General features: G+C 43.5%; 1 protein-coding gene across 1 annotated transcript in view; it reads right to left on the bottom strand.

Annotated features, from left to right (window-relative positions):
- Nucleotides 1-22,577, bottom strand: part of LOC135550811 (roundabout homolog 2-like) — a 139,636-nt gene that overhangs the window by 101,599 nt on the left and 15,460 nt on the right. Inside the window, exon 2 of the mRNA XM_064981938.1 lies at nucleotides 2,337-2,663. Within this exon, the coding sequence (XP_064838010.1) occupies nucleotides 2,337-2,663 (327 nt within the window). The remainder of the gene's footprint in view (nucleotides 1-2,336; nucleotides 2,664-22,577) is intronic.

The following is a 22,577-nucleotide window of genomic DNA, read 5'->3' as shown; positions in this document are numbered from 1 at the left end:
TGTGAGTGAGCCGTCCCACCGAGCAATCTGGCTCCGACCCCCAGCTCACTAACTAGCAAAGAGCCATTGAAAGGCTACTGCCATGACTGCCCCATACCCGCGCCACACCGACGCCATGCTGTGCCCCTGGCATGGGCAAAGCGGCACAGAGGGTCCTGGCATCCAGGGTCGTATTTCAAGCATCACCATCATCATGCAGGCATCATTGGCACGCGCCCACTGATGGAGAAGAGCAGTTCCTCTCTAGGCGACCCCAGCCATGAGCCAGCCCTGGGGCCAATGATCCGAAAGTCAGATGTGTGCGCACACACACTCATATAACCATGAGGTTGCAGACTGAGAGAAAAGGGAAACATAGGATCCTTATCTTCTGGGGTGAGGAGATGGGAGGTATGAGCAGAGCGACTGATCCACAATGGGCAGTGTGTGGGGGTGTGTGTTGTAGTAAGGGATGTGTGTGTTGGTGAGGGGGGGGTGTCCTCTCCCTGAGGGTCGGAGCAGGCGATCGGTGCGTGTGTGTGTGTGTGTTTCTCAGTCGAAAGCCAGCTGCAGGGTGCATTGGTCTCAGAGATACTAGGTTCAGAGACCAGCGGAGACACTGAGCTCCAGAGACTAGGTCAGGAAGCCAGTACCTCAGGGCCATTGGATTAGGAGTGACTCAGTGAAGCAAGAGCGAAACCTGTATAGCACTGACTTAGTGAAACCAGACCAGCATCAAATAGAGACGAGAGAAGTTGAGAGCCATCTGTGGCTCAGTCAACCACTTTCCATTGCAACTCTTCCTTAGACCACACAGTGTAAATGAGAATGTCTTCTCAATCAACTTACCCTGGTAAAAGAAGGGTATGTCTTCTGTAAAACCAGCACCAGTCTCAGAGCGAACATAAGCAGCCCGCCTCAAAAATACCATCATGGCATATAAGGCTGAAAATACTAGTCAGACAAATCATGATTCCAACAAAAACATTTCCACTACACATTGCCTTATTCCTCAGCTCCCAAAGAGTCCTGTGTTCTGCAGCCTACTCCACTTCCCCGAGCTCAAACGCTTACCTCCTAAGGCTTTACTGCTGAAAGTACACCCTTCTGAACGGCCAAGAACACAACTCCAATCTGCTTGCTCACAGCCAATCCCATAAAACATGTAGCTATTTGAGGCATCGGGATATGAGAGCAAGACAAAGTAAAAAGATAATCCTTGGAGCTATGCTCTCAGTTCAGGTGACCGACGTAAGCCTTAACGACCCCGCCAAAGAACAAGCATGGGACTAATTTATGTTAGTGTTTCCGTGGAAGCAGTCAGGGTGAAATTAGGCTTGAAGATTAGGTTATAGGGCTGGAGCCTTCCAAAACAGGACGCAGGACCTGAGGTGTTGTAAGATGGTCTAGAGTTTCATTGACTTTTGGAGTGAAGGGGAGATGTTTTCCCCTCTTTTTTCTCTTCTCTTCAGCTGTTTCTTATTACTGCATTGGGAGGTGAGTTTCATGTTATGCAGGGTTTGAGCAAAGGGCAGAAGAATTTAGAAATTCCTGAGATGTTTGCAAGTTTTAAGGTGAGCAATATTGGCTCCAATATACACTCCACAAAGGATGGATGAAAGCGTTTGACTTTCACTGCTACCTTAGTAAAAACAGTTTCTGTGTTTCAGGGCTAATTTGAGGGGAGACAGTTAGTCATAGGGTAAAGATAGCCTTCACAAGAATTTAGCTCTAATAGATATGTGTATGTTGCTATCAATACTGTATACAACCAACTGCTGACATCATCCTATAACCGATTCTGAGGAATTGGGTAACTGTAGCCTCCCAGGCAACAATACATACGAAGAAACCATCCTCAACTCATATCAGGAAAAACTTAATAAAAACAGCTTAAGTACTGAAATACCCAAATGACCCGTGTTGCTGTAGAACGGAATTACATAATGAAATCCTAATGCAATAGCGTATTGGCTAATCTAATAGTGAAATCAAATTGGCCCGTCCACATTTCATTACAGCAGAACAGATATCAGCAGTGTCCTATTGTGAAAAGTTGCTAGGCGCCAACTTCCATTGCTTTCCATTCTTACAGGGTTTTCTATAGTGGGTGCGTGTGTGTGAGATGATTTCGGGGGCTAACACCTGGAAACAGGAACCATTGGCTATTCTTGCTACACTTTCCCTTTCCAATGTCACTTATTCGCTTGAGCTGTCACTTATTCGCAATAATGAACCCAGTCCAGGAAGATTGCCTCTATTTTCTATCAGTGCTATACAGTGCTATTCTGCAGCCATCTCTTCCATCTTGGCTGACACCAAGAGCCAAAATGGCAGACAAAAGCAAAGGCACTTACTTGCCACCTCCAGCGATGCATTGCGACTGACGGCCTCGCCTAGGTAGTTGCGTGCCACACACACATAGACCCCCTCGTCGGGTTTGCTCCGTCGACCGTGGACGATACGCAGGAAGAAGAGGGAGCCGCTGGGCAGCAGCATACGGTGGGAGCGCGGGTCTTCCCTGTCTGTCTCCACTCGTTCGCCATCTTTGTACCACTCCACCATGGGGCTGGGACGCCCCTCGGCCTTGCAGTTGAGGGTGGCTGGTTCGCCCTTGGACACGATCAGGTCAGAGGGGTGCTCCACAATCCGCGGGGGGGCATCCTCTAACCTGGGCCGGGATCCTGGAATAGAGAGAGAGGGGGTAACGGGTTAAATGTGTACAGTGTTGTGTGACTTGTTGTCAGTAAGTAGGAAAAAGCAGGAGAGAGAGTGAAGAGGGTGAATACTCTTCTATGTTGTGAATATGCACAAACTTTCTGGAGGGGAGAGGGGATAGGGCTCCTTGAGTATGCACTAACTTTCTGGAGGGGAGAGAAGATAGGGCTCCTTGAGTAAGCACTAACTTTCTGGAGGGGAGAGGGGATAGGGCTCCTTGAGTATGCACTAACTTTCTGGAGGGGAGAGAAGATAGGGCTCCTTGAGTATGCACTAACTTTCTGGAGGGGAGAGGGGATAGGGCTCCTTGAGTATGCACTAACTTTCTGGAGGGGAGAGGGGATAGGGCTCCTTGAGTATGCACTAACTTTCTGGAGGGGAGAGGGGATAGGGCTCCTAACTTTCTGGAGGGGAGAGAAGATAGGGCTCCTTGAGTAAGCACTAACCTTTCTAGAGGGGATAGGGCTCCCTGAGTATGCACTAACCTTCTGTAGGGGAGAGGGGATAGTGCTCCTTAAGTATGCACCGACTTTCTGGAGGGGAGAGGGAATAGGGCTCCTTGACTATGCACTAATGTCCTGGAGGGGAGAGGGGATAGGGCTCCTTGACTATGCACTAATGTCCTGGAGGGGAGAGGGGATAGGGCTCCTTGACTATGCACTAATGTCCTGGAGGGAGAGGATAGAGCTCCTTGACTATGCACTAATGTCCTGGAGGAGAGGGGATAGGGCTCCTTGACTATGCACTAATGTCCTGGAGGGGAGAGGGGATAGGGCTCCTTGACTATGCACTAATGTCCTGGAGGGGAGAGGGGATAGGGCTCCTTGACTATGCACTAATGTCCTGGAGGGGAGAGGGGATAGGGCTCCTTAAGTATGTCCTGGACTAACTTGTCCTGGAGGGAGAGGGGATAGAGGCTCCTTGACTATGCACTAATGTCCTGGAGGGGAGAGGGGATAGGGCTCCTTGACTATGCACTAATGTCCTGGAGGGGAGAGGGGATAGAGCTCCTTGACTATGCACTAATGTCCTGGAGGGGAGAGGGGATAGGGCTCCTTGACTATGCACTAATGTCCTGGAGGGGAGAGGGGATAGGGCTCCTTGACTATGCACTAATGTCCTGGAGGGGAGAGGGGATAGAGCTCCTTGACTATGCACTAATGTCCTGGAGGGGAGAGGGGATAGGGCTCCTTAAGTATGCACTAACTTCCTGGAGGGGAGAGGGGATAGAGCTCCTTGACTATGCACTAATGTCCTGGAGGGGAGAGGGGATAGGGCTCCTTGACTATGCACTAACTTTCTGGAGGGGAGAGGGATAGAGCTCCTTGACTATGCACTAACTTTCTGGAGGGGAGAGGGGATAGAGCTCCTTGACTATGCACTAACTTTCTGGAGGGGAGAGGGGATAGGGCTCCTTGAGTATGCACTAACTTCCTGGAGGGGAGAGGGGATAGAGCTCCTTGAGTATGCACTAACTTTCTGGAGGGGAGAGAGGATAGGGCTCCTTGAGTATGCACTAACTTTCTGGAGGGGAGAGAGGATAGGGCTCCTTCAGTATGCACACGCCTACAGGAGAGGATGGAAGAGGGTTGGTGCTGATCACTAGGTGGAAAGGGTTTATTTCTCTTTGAGCTCCACCTTAGCCTTCAAACTCTTTTTTACTAAGGAGACACTCAACACTTGGGCTGAGTGGGCAGCAAACAACAGAATAAACAAGTTAACATAAACATTAAATTCTGGCTCAAACAAATGTCAACAACATTTGAAAAAAAAAAAAAAAACATAGGTCCCGAGGAAACTGGGACATGTTGAGTTATTGTTCTCCACGTGATACTATTCCGTAATCATATCAACTTGATGGCTGAGAAATTACATGCTCTATATTTAGAATTTACCGCCAAGGGTTTTTGAGAGAGAGACGGAGAGACAGAGAGAGAGAGAAAGAGAGAGAGAGAGAATAACTCCAGCAGGTTTTGATGCTGTAGTGCTTAGAAATTGCTTCCTTGTCATTCCCCCAAGTTTTAATGACAGTGTGTTGATGGGACAATTATGGATGAATAGCAACAGGAGCAGAAACACTAGCACCGTGGGGCGAGAGTGTTTTTTTTGTGTTTTTCTCACGGTATTTGTCAGAATAATTACGGAGATGCATCCCGAAGCCGATTTTTGATGAAGCCACAAGTTTGAGTCTTTGAGCCGAGTTGACTTGTCAGCAAACCAAGATGGAGGAGGAGGCTCTCAAGACCTCTCCGCAGAGCTAGGTGTGAGAATGTAGGTTCAAATTATGTCTGATAACAACTGATAAGAGGGCGGCTTCGTATCCACTGGACGAATGCCTTTCCCTCCACGGTCGAATCCTCCGGGGTTATATGATTAACAAGTCAAAGGTAGATGGCTTTTAGTTGATGGAGGAGATACATGATGATTGTGTTGAGTGATGGACCCTCGCTCAAACCTATTACTTTCTTATAGAAGGAATGTGTGGAATCTTGATGTAAAGGAAATGGTGGTAGATGGAATTTCAAATCATATGTTAAACAGCAAATGTGATAGCTTGACCTTATTTAGTGGCTAATATCTTAGCGTATCATGGATCGTTATCATAGAGAATGATAGGCCTTTCTAAGCAAATCTTTGATCTGGCTGCTAAATCATAACTTGAATACTGTCTCTTGAAGAGCACAAATTACCTGTATTCCAGCAGAGCTTGGTCTACTCATGCCTATAACCAAGTATAACACAGAATCTGACAGTCTACTAAACAAGAAACTACTCTCCATTTGTTTGTGGAGAGTAGTTGTTTTCCCTCTAGGGCAGACTCTGCAGAAGAACAGTATAGGACCAACTGATACTCAGCTAATAGCTTTTAGGTTGTAGAAAAGCTGGACAGATTTACGTTGAGGGGGTTGGTGGAAGGTCGTCGGGAAACACAGCATGACCGGGCTTTAAGAGCTCTTTCATAAATATTACAGGCCGGGCCTGTCAGAGTAGCCCATGTGGGAACGTTAAGCAAAGGTTTTTAAAGGGGAAGGGACCGTGGTCTGAGACTGAGCTAATGTTATGTGGGCATTTTTAAAGCAACCAAGCACCTAACAGGAAATGGAGCAAAATGTTATGCAAAGGTTTTTAAAGGAGAAGAATACATTATTTTGCTCAACTTGAAATGAGCTAACTATTAGGCAAATGTGATACAACCTGGATACGAACCAGGGTGTCTGTAGTGCTTTAGACCACTGCACCACTTAAGAAACCTTTTCCAACAGAATCGAGGAATCAGAATGAACACACACCTGATCACCCGCACACACAGTTCACTTTCATAGCAGCCACATACAAACAGCATCATCACATTGCTCGTTGTATAATTCCTTGCATCTACGCGTCCTCCTTTTCCCTTTGCTTGTGGACTTCAGTGCAGTCTGTGACTAGGTGAAAAAACCTCTCCAAACCTTCCTAAGTAGCCTTCCCTTGTGCGATCCGGAACTAATCATAGGGCAGGAGCCTATCTTCTGTTTCTGTAGCGTGAGGCAGCTTGACATAGAAATACACACCCTGGACAGGACGCCAGTCTATCTCCTAAATGTTGATTGCCAAGCAGAGACACATCAGGTCCCATCTTTACAGGCTTCCAATCTCAGAGTGGATACTCTAACCGCTGAGGCCACTGAGTTGGTAACCCAAAGCTTCATACCATAACCACTAACCGCTACACACAGCCTACATTGTTGTTACCATCATAGTCAACATAGCTACACTATATATAGTATGTGGACACCCCTTCGGCTAATTCAGCTACACTCGTTGCTGACAGGTGTATAAAATGGAGCACACTTCTATGCTATCTCCATAGACAAACATTGGCAGTAGAATGAAGAGCTCAGTGACTTTCAACGTGGCACCGTCATAAGATGCCACCTTTCCAACAAGTTAGTTAGTCAAACTTCTGCCCTGCCAAAGCTACCCCAGTCAACTGTAAGTGCTGTTATTGTGAAGTGGAAATGTGCTGAAGTGTGTAGCACGTAAAAATCGTCTGTCTCGATTGCAAAACTCACTACCAAGTTCCAAACTGCCTCTGGAAGCAACTTCAGCACAATAACTGTTCTTTGGGAGCTTCATGAAATGGGTTTCCATGGCCAAGCAGCCGCACACAAGCCTAAGATCACCATGCGCAATACCAATCGTTGGCTTGAGTGGTGTAAAGCTCACCTCCATTGGACTCTATAGCAGTGGAAATGTGTTTTCTGGAGTGATGAATCACCCTTCACCATCTGACAGTCCGACGGATGAATCTGGGTTTGGCGGCCGCAATGACAACTACTTGCCTCAATGCATAGTGCCAACTGTAATGTTTGGTGGAGGAGGAATAGTGGTATTGGGCTGTTGTTCATGGTTCGGGCGAGGCCCCTTAGTTCCAGTGAAGGGAAATCTTAAAACTACAGCATACAATGAATGACATTCTAGATGATTCTGTGCTTCCAACTTTGTGGCAACAGTTTGGGGAATGCCTTTTCCTGTTTCAGCATGACAATGGCCCCGTATACAAAGCGAGATCCATACAGATATCATTAGTCGAGATCGGTGTGAAAAAACTTGACTGGCCTACACAGAGCCCTGACCTCAACCCCATCGAACACCTTTGGAATGATTTGAAACACCAACTGCAAGCCAACCCTAATCACACAACATCAGCACCAGACCTAACTAATGCTCATGTGGCTGAAAGGAAGCAAGTCCTCGCAGCAATGTTCCAACACCTAGTGGAAAGCTTTCCCAGAAGAGTGGAGGCTGTTAAAGCAGCCAAGGGGGGACCAACTCCATATTAATGTCCATTATTTCGACGAGCAGGTGTCCACATACTTTAATAAAACCGAAAGCATACCTTGACTTGGAAGAGATCCAATGTTGGAAAGCCTTAGCCAACTAGCTAACATAAATAGCATTCCTTTGTTTGAGTCAGGTTGTTGATTAAGCTAAATTAGCTACAGTGAGGGAAAAAAGTATTTGATCCCCTGCTGATTTTGTACGTTTTCCCACTGAAAAAGAAATAATCAGTCTATATTTTTAATGGTAGGTTTATTTGAACAGTGAGAGACAGAATAAAAACAAAAAAATCCAGAAAAACATGTCAAAAATGTTATAAATTGATTAGCATTTTTATGAGGGAACTAAGTATTTGTCCCCCCTCTCAATCAGAAAGATTTCTGGCTCCCAGGCTTCTTTTATACGGGTAATCAGCTGAGATTAGGAGCACACTATTAAAGGAGCACATCTCAAGACATCAGTCAGGAAGTTCAAGCTTGGTCGCAAATGGGTTTTCCAAATGGACAATGACCCCAATCATACTTCCAAAGTTGTGGCAAAATGGCTTAAGGACAACAAAGTCAAGGTATTGGAGTGGCCATCACAAAGCCCTGACCTCCATCCTATAGACATTTTGTGGGCAGAACTGAAAAAGTGTGTGCAAGCAAGGAGGCCTACAAATCTGACTCAGTTACAGCACTGTCAGGAGGAATGGGTCAAAATTCACCCAAATTATTGTAGGAAGGTTGTGGAAGGCTACCCAAAACGTTTTACCCAAGTTAAACAATTTAAAAGCAATGTTACCAAATACTAATTGAGTGTATGTAAACCTCTGACCCACTGGGAATGTGATGAAAGAAATAAAAGCTGAAATAAATAATTTGCTCTACTATTATTATGACATTTCACATGCTTAAAGTAAAGTGGTGATCCTAACTGACCTAAAACATGGAATTTTTACTTGTATTAAATGTCAGGATTTGTGAAAAACTGAGTTTAAAATGCATTTGGCAAAGGTGTATGTAAACTTCCAACTTCAATTGTAGATAGGAAGGACTGTGTGTGTAAAAAAGCCAGTTCAAATTCTGACCCTACCCATGTAAACAGGGTTGGATGGTATCTAGATAGTGTTTGTGTGGCTGAACTTTATGCTGGCATTGTATTTGTGTAGTAGTGCTGTAATTGACTGTTAATTAGCATAAACATGTATAGCATCTCCACTCCTCTTCACATACAAGTTGATGATGCTCTCCTTTGGAATATCTCCATTTAAAAAAGTCTACTAAATCAATTAAAATTACTCCATCACAGTGAATCCATCATTTATTTTAGGCAGGTATAAAAGAGACATTATGAGAAATACACTTTCTGTGCTTATGGAACATTTTTGGGATCTTTAATTTCAGCTCATGAAACATGGGACCAAGACTATACATGTTGCGTTATATTTTTATTCAGTATATATTATTTGATTTTATAGTAAGACAAATATAATTTAGCATTGCTGAATAAAACAGAAAGGATATTATTCGCATTCCAGAGCGAGTGAGCATGTGATGTGGCTATGTTGACCATAAAAGTGATAAGTTAAAACAGGTCCTATACACTAGATTTTGAGTTATCTGGCAACCTTAGTTTTGAATGATACAAATCTTAGAATGTCAAAAAAATCTAAACATACAGTGCATTCAGAATGTACTCAGATCCCTTGATTTTATCAAGGGGGCGGCAGCGTAGCCTAGTGGTTAGAGTGTTGGACGAGCAACCAGAAGGTTGCAAGTTCAAACCCCCAAGCTGACAAGGTATAAATCTGTTGTTCTGCCCCTGAACAGGCAGTTTACCCACTGTTCCTAGGCCATCATTGAGAATTTCCTCTTAACTGACTTGCCTGGTTAAATAAAGATAAAATAAAAAAACATTTAGTTACGTTACAACCTTACTTAACATTATATTTTTAATTATCCTCATCAATTTACACACAATACCCCATAATGGAAAAAGAAAAACTGGTTTTTAGAAATGTTTGACAATTTATTAAAAATAATAAACTGAAATATACGTTTACATAAGTAATGAGACCCTTTTGCCAGTATACACCTATATGGGGTGTTTCTGCCATTCTTCTCAGTAGATCCTCTCAAGCTCTGTGAGGTTGGATGGGGAGAGTCGCTGCACAGTTCTTTTCAGGTCTCTCCAGAGATGTTCAATCGGGTTCAAGTCTTGGCTCTGGCTGGGCCACTCAAGGACATTCAGAGACGTGTCCCAATTGTCTTGGCTGTGTGTTTAAGGTTGTCCTGTTGGAAGGTGAACCTTCGCCCCAGTCTGAGGTCCTGCGCGCTCTGGTGAAAATTTTCATCAAGGATTTCTCTTTACTTCGCTCCATTCATCTTTCCCTTGATCCTGAATAGTCTTCCAGTCCCTGCCGCTGACAAACATCACCACAGCATGATGCTGCCACCACCATGCTTCACCGTAGGCATGGTGCCAGGTTTCCTCCAGACGTGGCACTTGGCATTCAGGCCAAAGAGTTTCATCAAATCAGAGAATCTTGTTTCTCATGGTCTGGTAGTTCTTTAGGTGCCTTTTGGCAAACTCCAAGCAGGCTGTCATGCACCTTTTATTTAGGAGTGGCTTCCATCTGGCCACTCTACCACAAAGGCCTAATTAGTGTAGTGCTGCAGAGATGGTTGTTCTTCTGGAAGGTTCTCCCATCTCCACAGAGGAACTCTGGAGCTCTGTCAGAGTGACCATCAGGTTCTTGGTCACCTCCCTGATCAAGGCCCTTCTCTCATGATTGCTCAGTTTGGCCAGGCGGCCAGCTCTAGGAAGAGTCTTGTGGTTATAAACTTCTTCCATTTACAAACAATGGAGGCCACTGTGTTAATGGGGACCTTCAATGCATTTTTCTTGGTACCCTTCCACAGATCTGTGACTCATAATCCTGTCTCAGAGCTCTACGGACAATTCCTTCAACCTCATGTCTTGGTTTTTGCTCTGACATGCACTGTCAACTGTGGGACCTTATATAGACAGGTGTGTACCTTTCCAAATCATGTCCAATCAATTGAATTTATCATGGGTGGACTCCAATCAAGTTGTAGAAACATCTCAAGGATGATCAACAGAAAGGGGTGGAAACTGAATGCCTTCAACTGAAATGTGTCTTCTGCATTTTTCCCAACCCCTCTAACTGCCTTCCTCAGGGGTTAGAAAGACATATTTTTACCTTGTCAGCTCGGGGATTTGAACCAGCAACCTTTCGGTTAATCCAACGCTCTAACCACTAGTCTACCCGCCACAAACGGGATGCACCTGACCTCAATTTTGAGTCTCATAGCAAAGGGTCTAAATAATTCCGTAAATAAGGTTTCTATAAACATCTCTATAAACCTGTTTTTGCTTTATCATTATGGGGTATTGTGGGTAGATTGATGAGAATGTAAAAAAAAATGTAATCCAATTTCAAATACGAAAAAAAATAATGTAATCAATTTTAGATATGAGGCTGTAATGTAACAAAATATGGAAAAAGGGAAGGGGTCTGAATACTTTCCGAATGCACTGTATACAGTATGGGCTGCATGATGTGACTATAGGCTGAGATGATTTGAAAAAGTTGCAAAAAAATCGTGCGCTCTGTTCCTTGCCTCAGGCTGCCTAAGTTTGATTCTCAATCAGAGACAACTAACGACACCTGCCTCTGATTGAGAACCATATCAGGCCAAACTCAAAACACAACATAGAAAAACGAACACACAACCCACCCAACTCACGCCCTGACCATACTAAAACAAAGACAAAACAAAGGAACTAAGGTCAGAACATGACAATGGGCAGGAAAAGGGTCAAGGGAAAAAGGCTTGTCATCCGTATGTACTTTCTTTATTTTGATTGTTTCTGGATTATATGTGTATCGTTTTTTAATTATTATTATTGCAAGGTATTACTGCACTATTGGAGCTAGAAACACAAGCATTTTGCTGCACCTGCAATTACATCTGCAAATCTGTGTAAGCAACCAATAAACTTGATCATAATTTGAATATTTCACCCCATGAATCAACCACTGTTTGAGGAACATGCAGCCTCTCTCTGCGCGGCAGGTGATATTCCATCAAAACGCTGTATGCCATGGGCTCGCCAAACCTATTCCTGCAGCTAACTGTGCTTAATTTGGGAAACCAAGTGAAATCTGTTCAGGAACATCGAAAGTAACATATTGTCACAACTAAACATATTTCATTAAACTGTTGACAGCCCCTCTCTCAAGAAAGGAATGAAGAGGAGAGAGAAGAGAAGCGAAGGAAACACACAGTGGTGAGATATTCTGTAGCTAACGGGAATATGACAGCCTATTCATTATGAAAATATAAAAAGGCCCTATTACTAGGCTATTCAAAATCAAGTACAAACTCACTATAATGATAGGCTAACTCTGTGAGCCGCCCTGCACAATCAATGAACCAACAGCATCACCTAGGCTTATACATTCTCCCCCAGACTCAAGGAAAGAAAGTTTGGAGCATAGCATAAGGTAACAGTCCATCCTGTATGCCTAATAATACAGTCCACACTCAAAGGCTACTACTAGAATTTGTTACATTTTGGATTATATACCAGTTGTGTACCAAAGACATCTTAAATCAGTTGTTTTTGTGTTTTTCTGCCATGCATTATATGCTGTAGGCTATTAGGCTATGTATTGTATAACAACACAATCATTATTTCACTTCTGTTTTGGGGGAGCTTGGGCTCACATTGGCCTATGCTTATTCCACTCAGTTTTAACCTGGTGTTGAACTTCTTTCTTCAAATTGATCATCACAGTGAGGTGAGTTTTAAAAGCATGATTCTGTTTTGATGATAAGTGTTTGATGTGATTTTTGATTGCATTTGCATTGATGTCAGAGTGGTTAGAGGGACAATAGAGTGCTTAGTACCAGGCCATTAGCAACGTCATTAGCAAGTTGGGTACTACCAAGCATGTCCAGAGTGTATGAGAGGATATTACGGTGACTCAACTGTCACATTGAATTTGACTGCGGTCATGACTCATGACTGCTGGTGTGGCGTAATACGGTCACCGCTACAGCCCTAGTCCAAAGGCAGAAAGATGTGCAATGGTTTGGGTTTCCTTAACTGACCTGAGGAGCATTTGAAGTGCAATGTAGGCTACTGCAATGTGGGCTATGGTCCCGTGTAGCTCAGTTGGTAGAGCATGGCGCTTGCAATGCCAGGATTGTGGGTTAGATTCCCACGGGGGGGAAAAGTATGAAAAAAGGAATGAAAATGTATGCACACTACTGTAAGTTGCTCTGCTCTGCTACTCAATGTATTGTTGAGCTGCTTTGTCTTCAATGGATATTAGAATGCTTTAACATTACATACTGGAAGTTGTGTGATTACATATGAGTTGTTTGGCTATGGGTGTATTGACCAGATACTGTGTGTATGGAAGTACCGATGTTTATCAAATCATTCCGAAATGTGTGGTCATGCTATGGTTACTGCTAACGTAGGCCGTCATTGTAAATAATAATTTGTTCTTAACTGACTTGCCTAGTTAAATAAAGGTTAAAAAAAAACTTTTTTTTAAAACATACAAATAGCCTCATAAGAAGAACATGCTATACAATATTGTCATACCCACTAAGACTCCACAGCAAGCTACCGTGACTGATTAACAGCAAAGGATGAGAGTAAATTTGAGTATTACATGTTCGTCAGGTAAGTCTCAAAATGACAGGGACAAATGCTAAACTAATGCTGATGCTAAACTAATAAACTGATGCACGATCAGCATCAGCACAAACATCAGGACTGTGTCAATGTTATTAGAGTGAATAGGCATAAATGCACAGTCACAAGAAAAAAAATACTTTTATTCCAAATCTTAGACAGACCTTTCTTAGCTGGAGAGTAGATCTAAGTCTAAGTCAGAGAGAGAGAGATCGAGAGCGAGAGAGTATTTTCCCATCACTGCAACAATGTACTGTATATAGACATAATACAACATTTGAAATGAATTTATTCTTTTGGAACTTGTGTGAGTGTAATATTTACCTGTAACTTTTTATTGTTTATTTCACTTTTGTTTATCCATTTCACATCCATTTCATGTTTCCCATGCCAATAAAGCCCCTTGAATTGAATTGAATTGAGAGAGAGAGAAAGTAACACAATGGCCTTAGTACGGGAACATAGTCTTGTTCAGACTTTAAATATCATTCTATACTGGAGAATGAAAAACTGCCGTGGCTGTGCGTTTTTCTCTTCTTCAAGTCAGCGAGTGGATTGGTTTGACCTTGTCATCTGAAAAAAAGAGACGGTACCAGCATCCATAGTGGATGCCATCTCCCTCCACTATTTGTTTCACAATGTCTATCCTGGTGGGCTTTTACCCGCTAAGCAGATTGATCAACTTCTCTGGGGAAGTTAACTCAATCTGCACATCACCCAACTCCCACAAATCACTTAAGTACTCACTTGACTGACATTCTGATGAAAGACGGGCCGAGGGGGACAAATAATTTGCACAGGGCTAACATTGTTCAAGATTTAAAAGAGACACTAGCAATTTAGCGCAACTTCTCACAAACGGAACGAAGATCATATTAAACCTTTTCTTTTTGTTTTCAAGTAGTCAAAATATAATTCAATAATGGATAAACACTATTTTTACACTATTTTTACCACACAAATTCACCACATCAACTAAAATGTGGTCCATGGAGGCATTTGGCAATTCTATCTTGGTTTGACCTGGGGGAAAAAGTTCAATTTCAAATCTTCATGACAACAGGCTCAACCCCCCTAAGACGTTAGAGGTCAATTGAATAATTGTCTTCTTCATTCAAGCACATGAGAAAGCCTTGAGGTCAACACTCACCAACGTACAGAAGACTAATTGATACAGATAGTTTGCTAAACATCCCCCCACACAACTTGCTAGCTTGCTAACCCCTCCCCCCCTCCACCTCCAAAGTACTCTCATGGCAGTTATGACACGAGGTAAAGTATGTGAGAAGACCCTGCTTTCATCTCCCTGCGGGGCAAACCTGAGAATAAAACACTGATGACATCTTAGCTGTGTCGGAGTCAGACATTTTGACACCGTGAAAAATCTCTTTAATTTCCACCTGAGGAACTTGAAATTTAATCAGGCATGGGCTGCCTATCAGAACATAGCACCTCAAATCCTTATCACACTGTTAGTCTAAAAAGAGAAGATTAATCCATGCACTGGTTTACCATTTGAAATCACAGCTAAGTCAACCCCCTGCTTCAACTCAGCCCCGCTTCCCCGCAACTCTCTCAAATAAAACTTCTGACTTCAAGTCTCCACGGCTGGAAGGAGCCATTCACATTGTAATTCCAGTACTGTGCCTACTATAGAAGTGACCGCCATATGAGAGTTTAAAGGGGGTTATCAACCAGAGGTATTAGGACAAGAGGAGAGGCATGAGGGGAAAGAGAAAGAGAAAACCACCAACATTCTTATTCCTCCCTCATCTGCAATTCTTTTTACCAGACTGCCCTCCCCTCCCTCTACACTGAAGTTTGTTGTTTTACAGCAGCCCTCCTCCACCTCCTCCTCTTCTCTTTCGCCAAAGCCTGGGAATTTATTTGCAAATGGGCAATCCTTTCCCTATGTTAAATTGGGAGAGGGAAGGGGGCGGAGAGTGGGTGCTTTCTCTCCAACCGCCTACTCTTTGACACGGGGTACAACAAAAAGTGGTATTCAAAAGTGAGCTTCTGTTGGTTGTGAGTGACTAAATAAGCCAGGGTCAACTCTGGAAAGGAAATTGCTCTGGTGTTTCCTTCTCCCTTCTCGCTCTTGGGGCTAGTGGGTGTCATGACCGGAGGCTCTCTCTCTGTCTTTGAGAGGGGACTTAAGGCATCTGCATGCTTCCCATCCGAAACAGTTCCAAACAGTTTGTGCATATTATTATGAAAACATTTTGTGACGTTATGTTTGTTTTGGTCTTCAGCAAGGGTTGTTCGTGCACACATTTCTCGAGGCAAGCCGAAGTCGGTAGCCAAAGTCAGTAGCCGAAGTATACTCCCCTTTGTTGGTCATTGGTCAACAGTCGGGTATCTTCAATGAAGTGTTTGTTTTCATTCAACGATAGACAACTCAGTTTTCATGCCAAAATTTGCACTTGAGAAATACTGCACCAAACATACTTAGATGTAAAATTGTGTGACTAAGATCTCTTCAGCAAAAAAATGAAAAATTAACTGACAGATTTCTTGAGTTATCTTAGATTACTTCTGACTATTTTGAGGAAGTGTACGCCTTGATTCGGTCTTATGTAGCAAAATTTGAAAAATTGTTTTTTACATTGGATAAAAGCAGAGACACAAAATGATATCATACACTGCATTTGAGGAACACATTTTGAGACAATGGACCCATTTGTTGCAACCTCTTAAGCTTTAGCCCCACCCATCTCTTTAAGGGTTGATCTGAGCGTTCTGTCCTAACAGCATTCAAGCACCACAACTAACTGGCCAATGTTGGATAGCTTGCTATCTACTTCCAGACACAAATGAGAGAACAGATCACTGACCATTTTACTCACCCTAGCAGAACTGGTTAGGCTGTTTTTATGTTTTCCAGCACGTTGGTGACTGCAACTGTGCTGCTGGCAACAATTTACAGGGCGAATTTACTAGCTACATTTATCAACAGCTGTCCCAGTGACATTCTATTGAAATGGTTACTTGCATAGTGGAGTCTTTCGTCAAGACATAGGTAAACAATGAACCATAACCTGCATGAATCTGCAGGTAGCTAACCAACCAGGTTCAATATTAGCTAGCTAACATTAGGCTATAGCTAGCAAAGCAAATGGCTCTGAGATACGAATAATAAGATCATACACGTAACGTTAGCTAGTGAGCTAACAGTACACTTAGAAACGTGTAATATCTGAAAATGTAGTTGATGATATCTATAAGCTACAATATGCATGAAAGTGCATCCTTGTAGGTGTGTGGGCTAATATAGTCAAAATGTTGCTTTGGGGTAAATTGTGCCATTTTCCAGGGGCAAGTTGAGCCAATGGCCCAACATACCCCATACAAATATTAATTACATATTGTACATTTTATACATAATATGCAGAGTATTTTAGAAATTTGTCATGCATATGAACTCAAGATAGTGCCTTTTTATTGTTACAGAGCAGACATCATCATTCCCTGTGTATACAAATGTAAAACAAAACAGGGGTCTAGCCCCCCTTGAAGTTCTTGAATGAGCAGCCAAGGAAGTGAAAGTAGGGAAGAAGTCCATTTGAGCAGAAGCAAGGGATGACAAAATAAACTGAATGACACCGAATAGGTACATTGACAAAAAAGAAAAACAAACATGTATGTGTGAAAGAGCAGCTATAATAGAATAGCAGAGGCACACAAGGTCTTATCTGATGACATGGAGTCTATACTTGCTGAACCTGCTAAACATATCAGAAATCTTGCAGACCAGTTTCATGGGCTTAACACTAGAACTGCTAAAGCAGTCATTTTGACCGCTCATCAATGAAGAAAAAAAACCTCTGCCAATTTTTAAGTCATGGCTCCCTCCGTCTTTGACATTTCCTAAATAAGTCTATATAACACACCATCGTAGTTAGAGTCATAATATCACGAACTGGAGTTATAACCAGTTTTAGGAGGACATGTCATTTTTTGAATGGTCTTCCCTGTTGCTCCTCCTCCTGAAGTAGGGCTCCGCTCCATCTCCTAACAGTTGAAAGTGCAGTGCCCAGCTGATAATCACCCTGATGATTGCCTCTAAACTGAACCTAAACTATATTGAATTTCACACATATTTTATTTTTTTTGTTTTTTTATTTCACCTTTATTTAACCAGGTAGGCTAGTTGAGAACAAGTTCTCATTTACAACTGCGACCTGGCCAAGATAAAGCATAGCAGTGTGAACAGACAACACAGAGTTACACATGGAGTAAACAATTAACAAGTAAATAACACAGTAGAAAAAAAGGGGAGTCTATATACAATGTGTGCAAAAGGCATGAGGGGGTAGGCAAATAATTACAATATTGCAGATTAACACTGGAATGATAAATGATCATGTACAGGTAGAGATATTGGTGTGCAAAAGAGCAGAAAAGTAAATAAATAAAAACTGTGGGGATGAGGTAGGTGAAAATGGGTGGGCTATTTACCAATAGATTATGTACAGCTGCAGCGATCGGTTAGCTGCTCAGATAGCTGATGTTTGAAGTTGGTGAGGGAGATAAAGGTCTCCAACTTCAGCGATTTTTGCAATTCGTTCCAGTCACAGGCAGCAGAGTACTGGAACGAAAGGCGGCCGAATGAGGTGTTGGCTTTAGGGACGATCAGTGAGATACACCTGCTGGAGCGCGTGCTACGGATGGGTGTTGCCATCGTGACCAGTGAACTGAGATAATGCGGAGCTTTACCTAGCATGGCCTTGTAGACGACCTGGAGCCAGTGGGTCTTGCGACGAATATGTAGCGAGGGCCAGCCGACTAGAGCATACAAGTCGCAGTGGTGGGTAGTATAAGGTGCTTTAGTGACAAAACGGATGGCACAGTGATAAACTGCATCCAGTTTGCTGAGAAGAGTGTTGGAAGCAATTTTGTAGATGTCATCACCGAAGTCGAGGATCGGTAGGATAGTCAGTTTTACTAGGGTAAGCTTGGCAGCGTGAGTAAAGGAGGCTTTGTTACGGAATAGAAAGCCGACTCTTGATTTGATTTTCGATTGGAGATGTTTGATATGGGTCTGGAAGGAGAGTTTGCAGTCTAGCCAGACACCTAGGTACTTATAGGTGTCCACATATTCAAGGTCGGAACCATCCAGTGTGGTGATGCTAGTCGGGCATGCGGGTGCAGGCAGCGATCGGTTGAAAAGCATGCATTTGGTTTTACTAGCGTTTAAGAGCAGTTGGAGGCCACGGAAGGAGTGTTGTATGGCATTGAAGCTCGTTTGGAGGTTAGATAGCACAGTGTCCAATGACGGGCCGAAAGTATATAGAATGGTGTCGTCTGCGTAGAGGTGGATCAGGAATCGCCCGCAGCAAGAGCAACATCATTGATATATACAGAGAAAAGAGTCGGCCCGAGAATTGAACCCTGTGGCACCCCCATAGAGACTGCCAGAGGACCGGACAGCATGCCCTCCGATTTGACACACTGAACTCTGTCTGCAAAGTAATTGGTGAACCAGGCAAGTCAGTCATCCGAAAAACCGAGGCTACTGAGTCTGCCAATAAGAATATGGTGATTGACAGAGTCGAAAGCCTTGGCAAGGTCGATGAAGACGGCTGCACAGTACTGTCTTTTATCAATGGCGGTTATGATGTCATTTAGTACCTTGAGTGTGGCTGAGGTGCACCCGTGACCGGCTCGGAAACCAGATTGCATAGCGGAGAAGGTACGGTGGGATTCGAGATGGTCAGTGACCTGTTTGTTGACTTGGCTTTCAAGACCTTAGAGAGGCAAGTTAGAATGAATATAGGTCCGTAACAGTTTGGGTCCAGGGTGTCTCCCCCTTTGAAGAGGGGGATGACTGCGGCAGCTTTCCAATCCTTGGGGATCCCAGACGATATGAAAGAGAGGTTGAACAGGCTGGTAATAGGGGTTGCGACAATGGCGGCGGATAGTTTCAGAAATAGAGGGTCCAGATTGTCAAGCCCAGCTGATTTATACGGGTCCAGGTTTTGCAGCTCTTTCAGAACATCTGCTATCTGGATTTGGGTAAAGGAGAACCTGGAGAGGCTTGGGCGAGGAGCTGCGGGGGGGCCGGAGCTGTTGGCCGAGGTTGGAGTAGCCAGGCGGAAGGCATGGCCAGCCGTTGAGAAATGCTTGTTGAAGTTTTCAATAATCATGGATTTGTCGGTGGTGACCGTGTTCCCTAGCCTCAGTGCAGTGGGCAGCTGGGAGGAGGTGCTCTTGTTCTCCATGGACTTCACAGTGTCCCAGAACTTTTGGAGTTGGAGCTACAGGATGCAAACTTCTGCCTGAAGAAGCTGGCCTTAGCTTTCCTGACTGACTGCGTGTATTGGTTCCTGACTTCCCTGAACAGTTGCATATTGCGGGGACTGTTCGATGCTATTGCAGTCCGCCACAGGATGTTTTTGTGCTGGTCGAGGGCAGTCAGGTCTGGAGTGAACCAAGGGCTGTATCTGTTCTTAGTTCTGCATTTTTTTGAACGGAGCATGCTTATCTAAAATGGTGAGGAAGTTACTCTTAAAGAATGACCAGGCATCCTCAACTGACGGAATGAGGTCAATGTCCTTCCAGGGTACCCGGGCCAGGTTGATTAGAAAGGCCTGCTCACAGAAGTGTTTTAGGGAGCGTTTGACAGTGATGAGGGGTGGACTGCGGCACCGTAGCGGATACAGGCAATGAGGCAGTGGTCGCTGAGATCCTGATTGAAGACAGCGGAGGTGTATTAGGAGGGCCAGTTGGTCAGGATGACGTCTATGAGGGTGCCCTTGCTTACAGAGTTAGGGTTGTACCTGGTGGGTTCCTTGATGATTTGTGTGAGATTGAGGGCATCTAGCTTAGATTGTAGGACTGCCGGGGTGTTAAGCATATCCCAGTTTAGGTCACCTAACAGAACTAACTCTGAAGCTAGATGGGGGGCAATCAATTCACAAATGGTGTCCAGGGCACAGCTGGGAGCTGAGGGGGGTCGGTAGCAGGCGGCAACAGTGAGCGACTTATTTCTGGAGAGAGTAATTTTCAGAATTAGTAGTTCGAACTGTTTGGGTATGGACCTGGAGAGTATGACATTACTTTGCAGGCTATCTCTGCAGTAGACTGCAACTCCTCCCCCTTTGGCAGTTCTATCTTGACGGAAGATGTTATAGTTGGGTATGGAAATCTCTGAATTTTTGGTGGCCTTCCTGAGCCAGGATTCAGACACGGCAAGGACATCAGGGTTAGCAGAGTGTGCTAAAGCAGTGAGTAAAACAAACTTAGGGAGAAGGCTTCTGATGTTGACATGCATGAAACCAAGGCTTTTTCGATCACAGAAGTCAACAAATGAGGGTGCCTGGGGACATGCAGGGCCTGGGTTTACCTCCATATTACAATAGATTACAATAGATCAAATAAATTAAGTAAAGTATGATGGGGAGAAAGGGGGTGAATGGGTGAGTTGATGAGCAGAACAATGCATTATTATATATTCACCAACTGTGAATGAAGAATTGATCTGTTCTAATTATAATCTCAAAATGTTCTGTACCCTACATCAGTCCGTAATTGTACATGCTGAATGACTTTCAATACCTGGGAAAACATCTACATCGGATAGCATGTGAGCAAGTATCAGAGAATGTGGTGATGAGGCTTGTGGAACCTTATGATGCCAAGGAGAGAAATTTCACCATGGACAATTTCTTCACTGTCATTGGCCAGCACCATGAACAAAGTGAGAGGCGAGCTCCCTCTGCACAAAATAAGGCACGTGAATAGCCGTTGTGCAACAGTGCTGAAGAACGACAAGACAACAGGAACACAAGACCATGGTGCTTGCCTACGGAGCTGTGAGGGGAACGGCACCGCAGTACCTCCAGGCTCTGATCAGGCCCTACACCCAAACAAGGGCACTGCGTTCATCCACCTCTGGCCTGCTCGCCTCCCTACCACTGAGGAAGTACAGTTCCCGCTCAGCCCAGTCAAAACTGTTCGCTGCTCTGGCCCCCCAATGGTGGAACAAACTCCCTCACGACGCCAGGACAGCGGAGTCAATCACCACCTTCCGGAGACACCTGAAACCCCACCTCTTCAAGGAATACCTAGGATAGGATAAAGCAATCCTTCTCACCCCCCCTTAAATGATTTAGATGCACTATTGTAAAGTGGCTGTTCCACTGATGTCAGAAGGTGAATTCACCAATTTGTAAGTCGCTCTGGATAAGAGCGTCTGCTAAATGACTTAAATGTAAATGTTAAATGTAAAGAAAAAAACAGAAGCTATTACATACTACAACAAAGCAAAAGTATGTCAAAGTGTGTCAAGCAAGTGAAAGTTACAAAGGTTTCTGTCAAATGTTAGGATAAGAGATAACAGCTATAATGCCATTATTGCTTTTGTAAGGATTTTCACAATTTATCAAGGCCACTTGGCACTTATAATTATGTTTAGGCTACTGATGTTTTATGCATTTTATGCATTTTGCCATATTCAACGGGTGTTAAGTGTTCAAAATGTGTCTGTTTTTCTGCGCTTTGGCACACTCTGAAATCGGAGTAGATAGACGTAGCTAGTAAATGCGCCCTGGCTATCAACAGTTGTCACAGTGACATTCTATTGAAATGGTTACTTGCATAGTGGAGTCTTTTTTTTAAGACATAGGTAAACAATGAACCATAACCTGCATGAACCTGCAGGTAGCTAACTAACCAGGTTCAATATTAGCTAGCTAACATTGAGCTACAGCTAGCAAAGCAAATGGCTCTGAGATACGAATAATAAGACCATACACGTAACGTTAGCTAGTGAGCTAACAGTACACTTGAAATGAAAACAACTTTGTCAAAATTAGAAATGTGTAATATCTGAAAATGTAGCTAGCAAGACTAGTTTACCGTATACATAATTTGACCTCACATCTTGCTGACAGTGCATATTGGTGGTTGAGGTATTTAATTTATTTTGTAATTATAAAAATAAGCTGTTACCATGTTCTAACATATGCTTTCTGTTTCAAAGTTGTAACAAATGCACTCCATGGATAAAATTGATTGAACACTTGAACTTATATATATATTTTGTTTTGTTTTTACATATAGCCTACAGTAACATAAACTAAGGCAAATACTATTGTGTTATTTGAACAACATAAAAAATCGTATTCTAAACATGACCAAATTATCATTTTTGCGATAGCAAATATTACATGTATTAATTACATTGTTAGAATGTTGCAGTAAGAATGACTGCTCACTAGCTTGAAGGGGGGTCCCTCGAGGCTCAGCGGTTATAGTATTAAGGAGAAAACACATTGCACCTAATGACGGTCTACCGTTCGTCTGCTGTTCGTTCACAGAAACATGTAGAATCGGTTTGC

The sequence above is a fragment of the Oncorhynchus masou genome, chromosome 12, assembly GCF_036934945.1.
Source record: "Oncorhynchus masou masou isolate Uvic2021 chromosome 12, UVic_Omas_1.1, whole genome shotgun sequence".
NCBI classification, from domain to species: domain Eukaryota; kingdom Metazoa; phylum Chordata; class Actinopteri; order Salmoniformes; family Salmonidae; genus Oncorhynchus; species Oncorhynchus masou.
This window is presented reverse-complemented; position numbering and strand designations above follow the sequence as displayed.